This window comes from Lutzomyia longipalpis, chromosome 4, assembly GCF_024334085.1.
Source record: "Lutzomyia longipalpis isolate SR_M1_2022 chromosome 4, ASM2433408v1".
NCBI lineage: Eukaryota > Metazoa > Arthropoda > Insecta > Diptera > Psychodidae > Lutzomyia > Lutzomyia longipalpis.
In genome coordinates, this window is record NC_074710.1 from 24,924,711 (window position 1) to 24,942,483 (window position 17,773).

The 17,773-nt window shown below is 32.4% G+C and overlaps 2 protein-coding genes across 4 annotated transcripts; both read left to right on the forward strand.

Annotated features, from left to right (window-relative positions):
• Nucleotides 1-177: 177 nt before the first annotated feature.
• On the forward strand, nucleotides 178-13,950 carry LOC129795183 (rho GTPase-activating protein Graf). 3 transcript variants are annotated; one of them, XM_055836261.1, is made up of 15 exons: nucleotides 178-466; nucleotides 543-638; nucleotides 1,416-2,008; nucleotides 5,481-5,638; nucleotides 5,747-5,920; nucleotides 7,587-7,802; nucleotides 7,877-7,948; nucleotides 8,039-8,090; nucleotides 8,181-8,455; nucleotides 8,530-8,646; nucleotides 8,713-8,938; nucleotides 9,021-9,126; nucleotides 9,215-10,171; nucleotides 10,369-10,448; nucleotides 11,674-13,950. In XM_055836261.1, the coding sequence occupies exons 3-15, from the start codon at nucleotides 1,849-1,851 to the stop codon at nucleotides 11,763-11,765; spliced, it is 2,685 nt and encodes an 894-aa protein (XP_055692236.1). In that variant the 5' UTR covers nucleotides 178-466; nucleotides 543-638; nucleotides 1,416-1,848; the 3' UTR covers nucleotides 11,766-13,950. The 3 variants fall into 3 exon arrangements, with proteins under 3 accessions (XP_055692236.1, XP_055692237.1, XP_055692238.1); XM_055836262.1 differs by having other exon boundaries at nucleotides 1,441-2,008; XM_055836263.1 differs by lacking the exon at nucleotides 543-638 and having other exon boundaries at nucleotides 1,441-2,008.
• Nucleotides 13,951-14,786: 836 nt separating this feature from the next.
• On the forward strand, nucleotides 14,787-17,639 carry LOC129794410 (transmembrane protein 237). Its single transcript, XM_055835160.1, has 3 exons — nucleotides 14,787-15,543; nucleotides 15,989-16,642; nucleotides 16,724-17,639. The coding sequence occupies exons 1-3, from the start codon at nucleotides 14,920-14,922 to the stop codon at nucleotides 16,865-16,867; spliced, it is 1,422 nt and encodes a 473-aa protein (XP_055691135.1). The 5' UTR covers nucleotides 14,787-14,919; the 3' UTR covers nucleotides 16,868-17,639.
• The last annotated feature ends 134 nt before the right edge of the window (nucleotides 17,640-17,773 follow it).

Genomic DNA, 17,773 nt, shown 5'->3' on the forward strand with positions numbered 1-17,773 from the left:
GGGGCCCTTTAGATAATTAATTGAAATAATACAGCTGACCCGGTCAAAAGTGTCTCTTACCTGCACTCTTACTACTTATAAAGGTAACACAAATCGTCAATTGTGCCACCCATTGTCGCATCTACCGTATAATAAATTCTAATTGGGATTATGACAATTGCGCATGTAACCGACGCTTTGGAATAAAGATGTATGTGGGATTTTGATAAACAGTGACGTATTGCTTGAAAGTGACCCTAAAAAATTGAGTGAGAATCGTGACTTGAGCTGTTTTTCCGCCCAGAATTTTGCATTCACAAGTGCAATAGTATCTTGGGCACACGTAGATACTCGCGGTGTAAAAATATTTGTATTTTTTCTTAATGTTTTTCCAACATTCTACAAAGTGAGAGTTTATGGTTGTAGCAAAGTGAACTGCGCATCTTACATAAAATATATATATCCACATAACTATGTACATATAAAAGTATGTGCTGGAGAAAATTTCTCTTGCTGTTTTTATCTCTATAAATTTCTCAATATTTTGCTGCTTTTCTTTTAAGGAGAGAGAGAAAAAAATCAAGTGCACAGACACTGTGAATTAGTATCAATGCAAGATGATGTTTAGTGTGAATTTTCAAAATAATAATGCAGAAAAGGTGATTTAACACTTGGAGGACCGGGCAATTTTCACTTACGCGGAGGATGAAATTGGACAGCATGACCAACGGTTTTTTTTTCAAATATTTCAAGGAAGATATGGAAGATTGCATTTGCAAAATAACTCTGCGTGCATATTTTATTCAATTAATGGGGGGATTTGCGGGGATTTATTGCGCTTTGCGCAAATTTTGGTGAAAAAAAATTATTATGGAAGATTGAAATCGATAGACAATCTAAAATAGTGGTTTTTATGAGTGCGCTGAAACCACTTATCAATCTCAAAAGAAAACAATTTATGGAGGCTACCTGAAGGATTTTTTTTAGATTAATCCTTGTATTTGCTTATTTTAAGTATTGAATTTTCCGGAGTTTTTATGTAAAAAAAAAGTAAACAACATTTTGACAATTGTGCAAAAGAGTAATTCGACGTGCCCGAAGATTATGAACCATATTCCTATCTTTTAACACCGGAGTATGGTTCATAATCTTCGGGCGCGTCGATTTTTTTCGAAAAAAAAACCGTTGGTCACGGTGACCATTTTCATCCTCCGCGTATATTTTCGACTTTGACCTTAATTATCTTTTAAAAAGCAAAATATTTTCCGGATTTTCTTTAGCCTAACTTAAAGTAATTGAAATTCCCTACACATAGACGTGGCATTTATCACGATAGGTTCAATACATTTTAATCTATGACGATTTAAAAACTCGAAATGGACACGGTGTCCACATAAATCCTCTAAGTGTTAATGAATTTTTCAAATATGAATCAGCAAATAATCACTTGTTGAATGTCAGGATTGCACAAGTATGTGTGTGTATGTGTGAAGACGTCGAATTAGAGCCACACCAAACCACTACACCTACACGACGATTTTTCTCGCTACAAAAGTTTTTTTTTCGTCTCGTGCAACAATCGCTCAATGAGGGAGTTTTAAATCAAACCCAAAGAAGTCTTTCATTCGGACAGACAATAATCATTTAGCAGAGTTTTGCAGTGCGTCCGGAGAACGTTGTTTGTGTGGTGTTGGAGGAATATTGCTGCCTTGAATTTCCGCCCCGCGAATCAGCGGAAAATTTTTGGCAAAATAATATCCGCGGGCGAGGTGTGTTGGTGATCAAATAGAAAACACACAATAAAACATTTTTACCTTATTTTAAACACCAACACATTGGGACGTGGTGAAATCCAAAGAAACTAGAAAAATGGTGATTGGATTGCAAGCGCTCGAATTCACAGACTGTTTGCTCGATACTCCGGATTTTCGTGAAAATCTCAGTAGGCATGAAAAGGAACTGGATAAAACGAGCCAGCAGATCAAGAGGATCATCAAGGAAATCAAGGACCTACTAACTGCTGCACGAAGTAAGTTTAATGCTTCTCCAACATAAACTTTTTTTTTGTAATAAAAATTTTCATTGCCCTGCAATCTTTCTCACGTTATGCTATCATTTCCCTTATCATGAATTGTAGCACACACAGTAAAAACAAAAACCTTGACAATATTTAAGATTGCCAAGTAAGTCTTCATGCAGGTTGCCTCTCACTCTCCCATTGGACTTCACTCTCATCCGTCGTGTATAAGTTAGTCTAATAGAAATCTTTTGTTTATGGTCATTAATCTTCTATTTTTGTTTCTAAAATTTTTTTCGTTTTCGTTACCACTGAATGGCAGCCGTAGTGGTTATCTTTCCGCTTACCACCGCACAATTTTTGTTAAACTGTTTACATTTTTTTTTAATGGTTTGTTTATTAAAGAATATAATTTAATAAGAATTCCTCTTCAAATATGCTAACTGGGGTAAATTTGAGATTTTAGAAAATGCTTTGATGAAATAATCATGTAATCTAAATAATAAGGATTGATTTTTTTTTAAATCCACAGATAAATTTTAATAGGTAGGGAAGGATGGGGTAATTTGGCCATTTTGGAAGTTTTTGAGATATATCAAGCAAGTGTGGTAGTATACGAAGAAAAACAAATAGTCCTATTTTGTAGAATATTTTCCAGCCTACAACTTCCCCATATAACACTTTTCTCTATCTCGATGAGAAATGGGTGAATTTTCCATTTTTCTGGACCCAAATTAAAAAATTTTATTTTTTCGTTTATCTTTTAGGGTAATAGGGTATTTTTATTACACATTCGTTTCTAGTAATTTGCCAGATAAAAATATTTAAAAGAACCTCAAATATAAATGTTTTCTGAACCATAAATGGGCAAAATCAAAAAAACGGTGTATCGTAAATTTCTTTGTCTAACTTAAATTTTTTGTCATACTCTTCTTATAGTCATTAAGAAAACATTTAAAGGCACAACCGTAATTAATATCTTAACCTCTAGGCCGCCAAGCGGGGTCGTTGAACGACCCCAGCCCTATATTTCGTGCTATAACTTAATAAATATAAAAGATACCTTTCCCATCTTTTGGAAATAAGTTCTTTGGTTATCTGAGGAGGTTGTGTAAAAATTTCAGCTCAATCCGTCCACCACAAGAAAAGTTATTAAGGAAAATGTAGAAGAAGGGAATTCAAAAATTGGTGTAACGGCCATGCTGCGGAAAATTTCTTAGAATGAAGTTAGTCACATCATAAATCATATGGTTGAAGGGGGTTGAAGGGTTGTGTTTACTTTCTCACTTTACCTTCTCGGTGTCAGAATTATCGCGAATAAGTAACATAAACAACATAAAACATAATTAGAAGCATATAAATGTGCAAAACAATAAAGAATATTCGAGAAATATTGCCATTTATCACGGTGCGGGAAGTGAGGGGAATGTGGAGAAGTAGTGAAAAAAAATAGCAGTTGCGGTCAACTTCGTGGCAAATTTCTCACGAAGAAAGTGTGAAAAATGAGTGAAAAATGTTTTTCCCTAATATTTTCTTCTGCGTGTTTCCGGGTGGCGAATTTGTGATGCAAGGGGCAAGAGGACTATATAAGGAGTCTAAAGGTAGTGACCCGACAGTTCCCGGTTTTATAGTTTATGAGAAAATCGACTTCCTTCTTGGGGTCGTTCAACGACCCCACCTTGGCGCTCTAAGGAAGCTCCAAGGTCTTGGCGGCCAGCAGGTTAAATGTGCCGCTAAAAATTGGGCTGGAAAAACTCAAGTGGTCAAATTACCCCACTCCAATTTTCCGGATAAAACCATTTCCACAGGAAAATCTGTTTGAGATATCGGAAAATGAATGAAACTATCCTGTTTATGAGGGATTAATGACCCTTAGTGGCGTAGAAATTAATTTTTAAGCTTTAAAAAACAAATTTTAAAAAAATCGAGAACTCTCAAAATGCCAAAAGCACTTGAAAAAGTGAAAATATGATTTTTATCATATAAAAGAAAATCTATAATGATCGGAATTTCCCCAAACTTGGTACGATTGATTATATCTCTATCGGAGTATAAACTGTGGAGAAATGGATTTTCTAGTATTTACCGTACTTGAGACATTCCCATTAATGACTTTGTCAAAGTGGCCAAATTACCCCGTCTTCCCCTACTTGTTACAAAAATTTTAACTCTTCTTTCAATATTCGCTCTCTATTTGTGAGAGACAATTTACACTATATGTGTGCAGTTCTTCCCTTTATGTACCTACAATACAATATCGAAAGAAAGTGTTTAATATTCTTTTTATATAAGGTGGTGAGTTTCTTATTCGAAAAAGTAGGGGAGGGCGGGGCTAATAAAGTCACTTAAGGATTTAGAAAAATCTCAAAATATCATATTTTCCAAATAGATAAAGCGAAATGTATAGCTCATTTATTTAGAAAATTTACTGCCCTATAACTCTTTCTCAGATCATTTTGTTCTATCTAGCTAGGAAATATGATATTTAAGGCTTTTTCCAAACCCTTAAGTGACTTTATTAGCCCCGCTCTCCCCTATTATTTTTTAAGTTTACATTCACCATTACTACAGACATGTTTTTTGAAATGAAAAAAAAAAATGAATCACAACTAAAATAATTAATGTCCTAAAAAGAACTTGTTATGTTGAGTAAGAAAAATCGCAACTTAAAAACATGCTTTGACCTTACCTTGATGTGTAAATCGTCGTGAAAAAAATACATTATATCACGAAGATTTTAATCAAATGTTTGAAACAGTTTTTATCTATTACTAATAGAGATATAAACTAATGACCCATGAATCAATTTGCAAAAGTATTATGTATCTATCTGTCCTACAATACAATACATTTACCCTAATTTTAATGCGAAAAGACGAAGTTTTATTGAGAAGAATGCGATCTTTAGAATTGCGTATTCAGAAATGACCTCAGAGAATGCGACATGAATAAGTAATTTGGTATTATTTATCTCATATCCACACAGTAGCTAAGCCTTCCTGGTAAATTCCAGACAATCTCAAATTGACATTTTGCTATTCCTCTGCTAAAGTTATACCTACCTCTTTAAGATGCAATTCCACCATTGAATGGGGTACATTCAGTCTGCAATAAAAGAAGCTTTTTTTCTTATTTTATTGTATAATGTATCTCGAAGGTCCAATACCTCGTGCCATTCATAAAATTGCAAAATAATAAATTGTAATTTGAAGAAAAATTCTCAGAGATTCATGTAAAGTGAAAAATATGAAGAGAATGAAGGCGTATATATGGGGAGAAAGTGGCACAGATCATTGAAATAGAATAAAATGTCAGTAAACACGAGAGTATACAAAAGACACAATGAAAAAAAAAACTTGGTAGGTATATGTATTTATGTACATATTATAAAAATTACTTTGTGTCTTGATACTTATTTAATGATTCACCAACTTAAACTGTGTGTATAATTTACCACGAAAAAAAAAACTTATTCTTATCGTAGATCTATCACGGGCCCAGCGAGCACTCTCAAAGAGCCTGGGCGAATTCAATTTTGAATTTATTGGATCAAATCAGACGGAGGATGAGCAAACGATTGTTGCAAGCTTGGAGAACTTTAGCCAATTGATTGCGCAAATTGAAGAAGAACGTGGAAAAATTGTAAGTCACCACCACATTTCTAGAGTTTCTACATACCTAAGATACATATAATATATGGTTGGCTTCATTCATCAGATTAATCATCCTTGATGTCGTTTTATTTTTCAGCTACAACAAACCCAAGATGAAATTGTCGGAGATTTAGAGAATTTCAGGAAAGATCACATTGGTGGTGTTAAGGAGAACAAAAAAACTTTCTGCAAGAAGACAGCCAAATTTTGTCAAGCACAAGAGAGATTTCTCAACATGTCAACAAAAAAGTCCGACAACATAATTCAAGAGGTATACCCACAAATGTAATTGCTATAGTAAATTACATATTCTTTTTTGAGCGCAAAAAAAGATATGCACGTGTAGGATAAACCTTGTTTTTCTTGAATTTTCACTGCGGTAATATTATTAAGAAAGTTTGTGAAGTGTGTTGATAATTTATATAGTAAAACGTTGATGCACTTTTTAATAGAATATTCATTTTCTGAAAATACCAAAGTCACATAGATTTATAGAATACTACTCAACCCGAGCTCCCAATCACGTGTGAGCAAACTCCATTTTAAGCTATAAAAGGGGGGCGTATTTTAGTAGGGGGGATGAATAATACGGTACCCGGAAAAATTCTTAAAATAAAAAAATCCCGTTATCTGACCCTTCAGCAGGTAGAAAATGGGAAAAAATCATTTTTTTCTGTGGGGGCGCTATAAAGGGGCGTTGGGGCGGAATCCCATATAGCGCTTGCAACTCGTATTGACCCCCTCTACCCCCATACCAAGTTTCATCAAGATCGGCCCAGCCGTTTCGGAGGAGTTCATGTGCCACAAACAGACAGACAGACAGACAGACTTTTCAGCTTTATATATTAAGATTATCGTTGAAATCATGGCTTTGTGAAAATAAAGTTATCAACCGTTAACGTCTTAACTTCTAGTTTCGAGATGTTTTATAATTTAATGTTTAATAGATACTTAAATACTACTTCACACAATATTTTGAAGATTTCTTGGGATTTAAGTTAAACAGAAAAAACAACGATTTGACTAATAATATTAACTCATTACGGGCTATCAAACTTAAATCATTATTTTTTTCTTTAATTTTTTTTAATAATTTATTTATTTATTTAAACATGTTAATACGATGAATAAATTAAAAAAAATGTGTATGAAATATTATTTCATAGAGAACTACCGCTAAAGCACTAAAAAAGGTAAAAAAAAAAGATTAAAAAGAAATATTAAAAACATTACAGTTTTACTTGTTAAATAATTTCATTAAAAGTCGAATAAAAAAATAATACAACATAATAAACTAACGTTTATTCAAGCAAATGTTAGAAATATTAAAAATGTAGTGAGGAAAAATCTTTTAACGGAAAACCTTCTTATATGGAGAAAAAATCGATTTTAGTGCCAAACATTCTGCTTGATGAGGGAGGAAGAGAGGTGAAATATTGGTAGTGATTGCGCATGCTTTCGCCATATTTGGAATATTTGTAGCGTAGGAGTTCATCATGTGCAGATTGTGAATTTAGGAAAAAAAATACTTTCAATCAAGTTTCTTGTGTTGAGAGAAAAAAAGAGCATTTTTTCCACAAAAAAAAAACTCTCACAGTGTGAACAATTTAGAGGTGGATTTTTGTATAATTGCATTCCCTCACAACGAGGAAGTTTTATCAGCAATATTTGTTTTTTTTCTTTCTTTTTGTGTCATATCGAATGTAATGAATAAATTTTATCAATTTCCATGAATTCGATATCAAATATTCGTTTAAGAGGCAAGTCACCTGTCTCTATACAAACACCTTGCTATTTTTAGATTACCATTTTCACACTCTGACTTCTAATTAAGATGTGAGGATGTATGAAATTGTTTTCTTAACATTTTTTTTCTTTTCATTAAAAAGGAAAAATCAAAAACCTTATGTAATGTTTTGTTGTGCCTTCCAACATAGGCGGATGCGAGTTTGGGAATGCTCGAGAGGGAATACCTGAGAGAGAGCCTAAGCTATGTCCTACGTATTCAGGAAGTTCAGGAACGCATAAAATTTGAATTTGTTGAGACAATTTTGAGATTTATGTCTGGTTGGTTACTTTTCTATCATCTTGGGCATGAAATATCTGAAGATTCCAAAGAATATATAAAGGATCTTCAACTTAAAGTACAAAAGGTAAATTAAAAGAATTATTATTATTTTTCATTTTCAATTATTTTCATATTTTTTTTCCACTCAATTTTTTTTAGACGAGAGAAAATTTTGACGAAACTCGAACAAAAGCTGAAGAATTAAAAGCCAAATACATGGACAGTAAAATGGTATGATATTAAAATTTATCTCTTAATCCACACATAATGCTTTTGTTAAGTTTTTTTTTAATGTATTATTTCTTTTTTTTTTAATTTTAGAAACCCGAGACGGAATATACCAAACAAGGGTATCTATTCCTCCTGGAAAAGAGTAAGGACATTGTCTATTAAATATTTTAACACATGATTTTTTTTTGAAAAACCAAAAAAGTATTACGTATTTGTTTTTTTTTCATTGCAGAAGCATTTACGGCAACATGGTCTAAGTATTACTGCACATACAAGAAGGACAAAAAGCAATTTTCGATGGTGTTCTATAATCAGATATCCGGCCGAACGGAAGCCCAAACGGAGATCTATAATCTTCTATCGTGTACAAGGAGAGCTTCGGATTTTGAGAAACGCTTTTGTTTTGATCTCACTTTTGAGCAGAAGCCCGGTATTGTTTATACATTTCAAGGGTTAAGTGAAGAAGATCGTAAATCATGGCTTAATGCAATGGATGGCAAAGAACCGGTAAGTGTTCATAAAATAACAAAGATTAAACCCTTTGAAATGTTTTCCCCTAAAAAAAATAAATGTTCTTGTAGACCTACTTAACACCAGGGAAGTCACAACCAAGTGATGAGTATCACCTGGATGACGTTGGTTTTGCATTTGTTAGAAAATGCATTGAAATTTTGGAAAATAGAGGTCTTGAAGAAGAGGTCTGTATTGAACAAAAAAATGTCTTAATAATTTTATTAATTCTACTAACAAATATCAATTTTTAGGGTCTATACCGTATTGGTGGGATCGGAACAAAGATAAATAAGATCTTGTCATTGGGTATGGATAGGAAGAAAAATGAAAAGGAACGTTTCTCATTCATCACAGATGATCAGCACAGTGATCTGCTTGAAAGCAAAACTATAGCGAGTGCATTGAAGCATTATCTGCGAAATTTAAATGAACCCTTGATGACTTTTAGGTATCACAAAGATTTCATAGCGGCGGCAAGTAAGTTCAAGATCTGAAGATCTATATGGGATTTAGGTTCTATTATTTTAATAAAAAAAAAAAACTGAATGGTACTTTTCAGAAATGGATACTCGTATTCAACGACTGAGTCAAGTTCACACCTTAGTCTATAGACTACCCAAATCCAACTTTGAGATGCTTGAGATTGTTATTCGCCATCTGAAGGCGTAAGTATTGGCCATTTTCTCCAAAAAAAAATGAAATTTTATCAATGAGCCTAGAAAATTAGATTTTTTTTTTTTAATTTCCTTTTAGTGTTTCAATGAAATGTCATAAAAACAAAATGTCAGTATTCAACTTGGGTGTTGTTTTTGGACCTACCCTCCTGAGAGCTGTGTCGGAGACTGTTGCCTCAATTCTTGACATTAAATTCAACAATGTGGTCATTGAAATTCTCATTGAGAATTACGATTTGATATTCAAAACCTCCCCAGGACGACCAAATGATTATCTTTTGCATTCCAATCAACCGGAAACTATTCCACGGGGTCAGTATCACGGTACACGGTACTCACAGCAACCACTTGTGCGTGTTGTTACCAAATCCAATTATACGGATCCGGTGATGTCATCAAGTTTACAAAATATCCCCAATGGGATGATGCTGTACCAAAATAATAGTCCAATGAGTATTCCTGGGTCGTCATTTCATCAAAAGTACGAATTGAAATCCTCAACGGGATCATCCCAATCGACACATTCCCTCCCACATCAAGAAGTAAAACTTTCCCCGCGGGAAATAGCAATGAGCACGGCAATTAGGAATTCCACTCGTGGCCAGGAGCCACATCAGTCGAATCATCACAGTTATACCAATGTTCGGAAAGTGAGAGATCTCAGCCGTGATGCAAAAGCCCCAGCTGGAAGGACAACCAATGGGGATGAGGTATATGAAGCAACAAAACGCCTCAATGCAATGACGTACAGCGAATCAAATCTTATTCAACCACGGGAGATTGCCATTGTTGATCGCATGAATTCAACAAGTAGCTCCAATGAGTCCGTGTGTTCGACACCGAGTCGTGATCTCATGTTTTACACAGGAAAAAGCCATATAGAACCCACGGCAACTAATTCAGCAACAGCAGAATGGCCCTATTCACATCATACCACACAACAAAATAACACTAGTCAAAATGTTGTACCAAAGAAAAATTATGCAAGGAATAGATATCATGGCAATCATAAAGATATCCTATGGAATGATCAAGTGTAAGTTTTAATCAATTTCTTGCATGAAATAATAATTTTCAATGAGAATATTACTGCTTCTATATAGTCAAAAACTCTCATAATTTATGAATAAAAAGAAATCAATTTTTTAAATAGATTTTAATCCCATTTGCTACATTTATTTCACAATATAAGGTCATATTAAATGCAATGTAATTTTAATTTCCTCTAAATAGACGTGTCCGAACACTCTACGCTTGTATGGCGGAGAACGATGGAGAGCTGTCTTTTGAACCAAATCAAATCATTACCAATGGTAAGTAAAAATAAATCCAAATTCAATAATGTTAAATCTCTAACTAATTCTTTGGTATAAAACCATAATATTTTAATTTAAATATTCTGCACGATAGCTTGATGATATCTATACCTATTCAAGTTATATTATGTCACCTGTAACTGTCCATATTTCTTTTAGATGTATCTTTAAGTTTGTTGGATACGCCAAAACCCTCAACTAGCAAAGATTAAACTATGATGTAGTCGGAAGAAGGTTTTGATTTGGTTTGTGGCTATTTTTCTTGCTTCTCAGGCTTTTTCAATAGTTTTTTTTTTTAAATAAATATTTTGGTGCTTTTTGGCTTATGTTTATGTATTTGAGCAATATTTTATATTTAATCGAAGAAATATTTAAATATAATTATGTATATAATTACGATAGGGGAGACCGGGGTTAAAAAAGTCACTTAAGGGTTTAGAAAAAGCTCAAAATATAATATTTTCCAAATAGATAAAGCGAAATGAATTGCTCATTTCTTTAGGAAATTTACTGCCCTACAACTCTTTCTCAGATCATTTTCTTCTATTTAGCTAGGAAATATGCTATTTTAAGCTTTTTCTAAACCCTTAAGTGACTTTATTAGCCCCGGTCTCCCCTATATAATATACTTACACTGGCACACATATTAAATAAAGAGATATCTATAATTTTTTTTATTAATATTCCTACAAACCTAAGTATGTACATAATTAAAATATCATTCTTTGTCCTAACTTTTTGTATATTTGATACACTTCACGTACATACGTTTCATTTTTTTTCATTATTTACCTACATACCAAACTGTTGTAGATTTTTTTTGGCGCGTAAATTTCTGCATTGATTTGAAAATTCCTAAAATATCTCTGAAAATTATTTGTTAGTTAAGTGAATGTACCTAAAAGTTACTCTGCTGAGGTTAGCTATAGATACTAAACCTTGTACTAAATCATCCATCTCTGAAATGTCCTAATCAAACCTTATTAAAAGGCTAGATTTTTTTTTAATTACTCGCACTAACTTTCCCAAAAGAAAACACATTTCCTTTAAAATTTTTCCTTTTTGTTTAAAAAAATATTTTTTTTTGGAATCTTAGTATGAATAAAGCAATGACACAATACAGAAATAAAGTGATAAACATTTTATTGCTACATTGCTTCTCGCGTTCTCGTATAAAAAAAAAGAAACTCTGATAACTGATTGCTATTTTTTTTTGTTTCAGTAAAACCATCAAGCGAGGCTGGTTGGTTGGAAGGGACATTAAACGGCAAGTCTGGGCTTATTCCACAAAATTACGTTGAATTAATACCATGAGATAGAGCGTGGGTGTCCAAGTAGTAGCAGTTTTCGACGTAGGGGCATTTTGAAACTATCACAGATATTAAAAACCTCCGAGTAAGTTATTAAATCCACCTTGTTTTCAAAAATTATATTTATATATTTACAACAAAGAAAAGGTCGAGTGCATTTCTTACATTGAAAACTGTTGCTTCCTAATAAATTTTATTATTGTTACTATTATATACTCTACTTAAATGAAAAAAAATCTAAGCACCAGTCTGCAAAAGGGGAATAAAACTTTTTTTTCTATTCTATTTTAAATTTAAAAAAAAAAGAATACATTTCGTGCAGTTTTGTTTATGCCTTTAGTAAAATTTTCTGTCAACTACAAAATATGGAATACCAACTAAATTCTTGGGGATACGTGAAATAAAAATGCAATAGCAATTAAAATGATATATAGAAGAACTTTTTTACTTATTAATCCAAACATTTAGAAGTAAAAACAATCCCATACAATGCTATATAAAATATCCAAAACAATTAACATATCAAAGACATTTCTATAATAATTATTACTTTATCAAAAAAATGAATAGATACGTATACACAAAATATATATCTAATCCTATGTTTTTTATGTGATTAAAATTGTGGGTATTCTCATTAATCAATCAGCATTGCATGTTTTTTTTATCTAATCTGTTTAATTTGTTATTTCTTCTGTTTTTGTTCTTTTTTTTTCCTTAAATCTTTTGCCATATGAAACATCAGCCATTCAAAATGCATTAACCAGGGGGTAGACAAAGCCCTTTTTTACCCGAACACAGCAAACAATGGCGGACGGTTTGCAGAGAAATTAAAGGAAGAAAATGACGTCACTTTATTTCCAAAAAGTGCATCAAAATTTTTAAAATCAGTTTTAGTGCATTAATCTTCGTGAGACACCCCTCAAAAGCTATCAATCGATAGAATATTAAATTATCTATCCAGTGGTGGTGGATTTTTTCAGATTGAAGCATTTTCCTGGGTGTCTCAGCCAATGAGCAGTGAATTCCTATGGAAATAGAGTCTTTGTCTACCCCCTGGCATTAACAGATATGAAAAAAAACTTTTAATAAAACTGTGATAATGTCATGAAAAACATCGTATTTTCTGCGTTGAATACTAAAAAAAAAAATTCCAAATTTGTTTTTTTTTATCATAAGATCTACGAAACACACACAGATTTAATAACACACATACATAATGTACATTAAATGTATATGTATAGGGGCGCGTGAACCTAGCTAGAAATTATGAAATAAACTTTATATAAAGCAACATAATTAAGTTGCCAATTATTCTTTTTACTTTTAGGTGGATTTAGCTCTATTTTTACATTCACATTAATTTTTTTTTTAAATAATCTCAAAGAGAGAATTCATTCCATATAGGTGTATTATTATTTAAAAATTCTCCACATTCTAAAAAAAATATTATAATGCAAAAAAATAATAATGAGTACGAATTGTAATTACATATTCCTACATATACATCAAGAAAATCCATCTAAAGACTTATTAGCTAAATCCCCTAACGATATCCTCTAGATCTAAATTTTTGTCCCAAGTCATTTTTAGCCTATCTTGATGCTGAAAATTTACTAAATTTTTTTAGAAGTGATTCTATCCTTGAAGAAGCCCAAAAAATACTTTTTTTTTTCAATAGTAAAAATCATTTTATAGTAAAATTAAAAATTAGCTGTTCCGTTAAAAAAAATTAACATTGAGTGTTAAAAGGGACCATCATACATGAACCCACACATTTCTTTTATTATATACCTATACCTATTTATAATTGGGAGCACACTAAAGAAGAATTAATTACCAATGTGTAAATATAATTTTTTTATAAATGAAAAAAAATCATCTTTACAGAAAAATTTGTGTGCAGTTTTTGTAAAGATATAATTCATCTTGTTTGTAAGAATATTGTACATTAAAAAAAAAGCTAAATATATTTATAAGGTGTATAAAAAAAAATAATGGGAATTATACAAATGCAAACTGCTATATATAATGAGAATATTAATAAAAAAAAATGATAACTTTTTATTTTTCATTTTATAGCAAATATTATTGAAAAAGTGTCTTTACTTTTGTTTATAAGAAAAAAAAATCATTTAAAAATGTATTTGTATACTTAAAAAGAAATAAAAAAACTGCAAAATAATGGACTTTGGTTTTGGTTAATTTCTGCATTTCACAACAACCATTGGTGGTACAGAGCATTATCGATCCGTTCTGGTTTTGGTCTGACGTCATGTAGCCCACCTACATATGTGACGTCATACCTCCAGAGCGCATGAGTTCAATACTCCGAGGATTTCATTCAAATTTCGCCGGGGAGTTTTTTTCTTGCTTCGGCACGGTCTCTTCCAGTATATTATGACGCACTTGAATCATATAATACAAGATATTATATACCTACAACAGGAAAATTGTATATAATATGCTACACCTAAATTACAATCACATTCAAAGATAAACTATTTTATTTAATTTGAATAAAAGCTTTAATTACTGATTTTTTTTTTATTCATATAACTGGTGATTTTATTATTTGTCTAGGTATATACTCTAGTCTAAATGATTTGCTGGAAGAGTTTAAATATCTTTATAATATTTTCTTATCTACATATTTGATGATTTACATTACCTGACTGGCTAGATTATATGTACAGTAGGAAAAAATCATAAAAATAGTTGAAATTTTCTCCATTTTACCCACTAATTTTGTAAAAAAAATTCATGCAAAACTCAATAAATTAATTTGTAATAATTTTTAAAGAATTATTTAAAAAAAAACGTTTTCTGCTCTTAATTGAATTTAGGTGTATTAACTGAATTAAAAATAGAAAATTAATTGAATTCAAGAGCTAGAAATATCGTGGTTATTTTATGTACAACATCATATAGGGTTGCTATGTGCAGCACAACAGTGCTGGTGCTAGAAATACTATATGTGTGGGTAATAAGGTGGGTGGGAGGCAATTTTTATTGATCCAGTCTTGCGCTGCACGTCATCGTTGTTCAAACCTGGCACTATCCATTTTTCAGTCCGCGCTCTCCACTTTCTTGTGAGCCTTGCTGTGAAATCATAAGATTTTTCGTTTGTGGTGAATATAGTTTGTCCCATAGCCGTTATGGAAGTTCCTAAAGTGCACCATTCGAAGAGCAAATCACGACGGTCGCGGCACAAAAACGGCAGCCCAGCTCCAACACCTGAAAATCACCAAAATGGAGATACTTCCAGGGTGGAAGGTGGTACATTGGAGGAAAATTCGATGGAGGACAATACAAAGGGGGCGACTGAAGTATCCAGTAGGAAGCATGAATGTGTAGAGGGTGTTGAGGAGTCTACGAATAGAACGTCGGACCATATTCAAAAGGGCATCTTGGGGTACATCGATCGACAAATTGTGTCGCAGCAACGAAAACACCAATCACTGTCGGATCCCCAGGGTAGTCCGGCACAACGTAGTATTCGAAGTAGGAGTAGCATGGAGAGGAGTCCACGAATGAAAAGGAGCAAGTCTGAGTCGAGAAGGCGAAAAGAGAGGAAGCTTATTGCAGCTGGGGAAATGGAGGTGCGACAGGCAAATGAGACACTTATGAAGTATCTCAAACAGTGCTCTGACACCAATGATGCCTCCCTTTCGGGAGATTTAGAAATTGACAAGAATGCCGATATGCAAAGGCACACAATAAGGAAGTCAAAGTCTCAAAGAATAGCAGGGCCTAGCTTCAGATCTGTACCCATGTTATCAGTGAGTATTGTGAAGACTATTTTATTTTATATCATAACTAAAATACATAAGTACATAAAGTCTCAAAAATCGTTTCTGATTGATATCACATTTTATGTGATAGGCATGGTAAATAAAAATTATAACAAGAATTTACCCTATTCTTGAATTGAGATTTTAAAATTAAATAATTTACCTCACACCGAGGCATTTAAAATTGTATGAAATCTAGAACATATTAGAATTCTTAAATAAGAATAATAGAATAATTTTGAGATTCCAACGATTTCAAAGTTTTCTGACTTTTAGTATTGCAATAATCAATTTTAGCATAATTCGTTTTTATAACATACCCTTATTTTATGAAAACGAATTATTTTGTTTGCAATTCTTCTTTGAGTACTAAAAAACCTTTATTTTGGAACTTTTTACTTTGAATATTTCATTTGATTCTCTCCCAAACTAGAGCACCTGTCCTTCTCGATATGACATTACAGCTGTTTTGGATGAACTGGGAAATGATGTCATTCGCCAGAGGAATACAAGCGATATCTACAATCCTTTCACCCCAGTTGTATCACCCACCGATGGGCCACCCACGCGAATCGATAAGATGTTCATCCAAACTACAAGTGGTTACCGATCGGTAGACACAAATTTCTACAAGACATCCCTTGATGCTGATCCTGAGGCTAATAATTGGACATCACTGAATAATAGTCTATACCTGGCATGTGCGCTACAGTATTTTTGGCACCTCCTAAGCAATATTTGTCACGGACTCTTGGGCGGCCTAGCAATGGGGCATCTTATATTTGTCTTCAGCACTACACCTCATAGCTGGAATAAGGACTTCTTGGCTCAATATGCATTATTTGCCGAAGTCTTCTACAATGTTTTTTACTTTCTAGCCATACTATGTGTGGTATCAGTGTTTGATAGGATGGATTTAGCGCAGATCAGCCTATCGAATGCTTCCAAAACCATCTCCTTTCGCTGGATGGTTGTTATACTACCTATCTACTTGGTGACTGTCATCCTTAGCCTCTCTGGAGACACTTTCACTGATAAAGTTTACTTTTTCAATTACAATATCACCATGATTGAAGTTAATAATCCTGTAAGAAAAAGAAATATTCATCTATTATATAAAAATATTTAAAATTTTACAACTCATCAATTTTCTTTTCTTTTTTTTTAGGAAAGTAAAGTTATTAGTATCTGGAATACGCTTTCAGTCGCCAGAAGTGTTGGTGCAATTGTTGGATGGATTTTGGTTGCTCTTTCGCCGATTGATTTGCTTTATAGTCGCTTAGCTGAAATGGAAAAATATCTAATAAATTAATTACAATGCATAGACTTCCAAAATAAAATTATCCAATAATGAAATAGATGTGACCACAGTGCAAAGATACAAGAAAAAAATATTACTTAATGCCCTCAGTTAATTTATAGCTATAGGGATGTTTTATTTATGCGTGATAATACAGTCATTACACTGAAATACAATAAATAATCTCCTAAACGTAATAATAAAATAAAAAATGAGATACTCGGACACAAATTTCAGGAAGAATTCAGTTTAATACTTTTTTTCAATCATTTTCTTGAAAAAGAAACAAAGAAAGAAAGATGCCAAAGTTTTATAAGTTGGTCTATGATTTTGCTTTTTAATTTATTTTTACTAGTAAACTGTAGCCAGCAATCACGTGTGAACTGGGGTGCAGTGGAACAATTCTTAACTAATAAACTAATTTAGATTTTTCCCTGATTATATAAAAGGATACAACATTATTCTAATTCGACTTCATCCTATTCAGAAAAGAAATTTTATAGACTTCTGTTTTCTTTAAAAAAAAAAAAGCTTATAAAGCCTATCTCCAAGACTCCCCTATTGAATTTAAATACAAAATGACTTATGATAAAATGTAAATCTGAAGAATTTCATGACTCAGTTTTCAAGAAAAAATAATAGCAGAAGAGCAAAAAAAAAACATATTTATGTACAGTAGAAAAATATGTAGCAATGCTTAGTGCTATGTAATAAACTGCAAGTATATGCACATGTATTATACATTATATCTTGTAAATATATAATGACTTAAAAATATCATCAATTTATCTATGTTTATGTGGTTGATTATCACATTGTTGTTGTTTTTCTTTTATTATCCTCGTGGAATTCTTTTCCTTGAGCTTCTTAGGGAAAATTATAAACGAGCATAGTTTATAATAATGTTTGTTTTACAGA

Excerpts from the sequence above, each read along its gene's own strand:
- LOC129795183 (XM_055836261.1), top strand. The coding sequence starts at position 1,849 with ATGGTGATTGGATTGCAAGCGCTCGAATTCACAGACTGTTTGCTCGAT. Across the intron at positions 5,921-7,586 it reads CCGACAACATAATTCAAGAG|GCGGATGCGAGTTTGGGAAT; the intron begins GTATACCCACAA and ends CTTCCAACATAG. Across the intron at positions 10,449-11,673 it reads AAATCAAATCATTACCAATG|TAAAACCATCAAGCGAGGCT; the intron begins GTAAGTAAAAAT and ends TTTTTGTTTCAG.
- LOC129794410 (XM_055835160.1), top strand. The coding sequence starts at position 14,920 with ATGGAAGTTCCTAAAGTGCACCATTCGAAGAGCAAATCACGACGGTCG. Across the intron at positions 15,544-15,988 it reads GATCTGTACCCATGTTATCA|AGCACCTGTCCTTCTCGATA; the intron begins GTGAGTATTGTG and ends CTCCCAAACTAG. Across the intron at positions 16,643-16,723 it reads TGATTGAAGTTAATAATCCT|GAAAGTAAAGTTATTAGTAT; the intron begins GTAAGAAAAAGA and ends CTTTTTTTTTAG.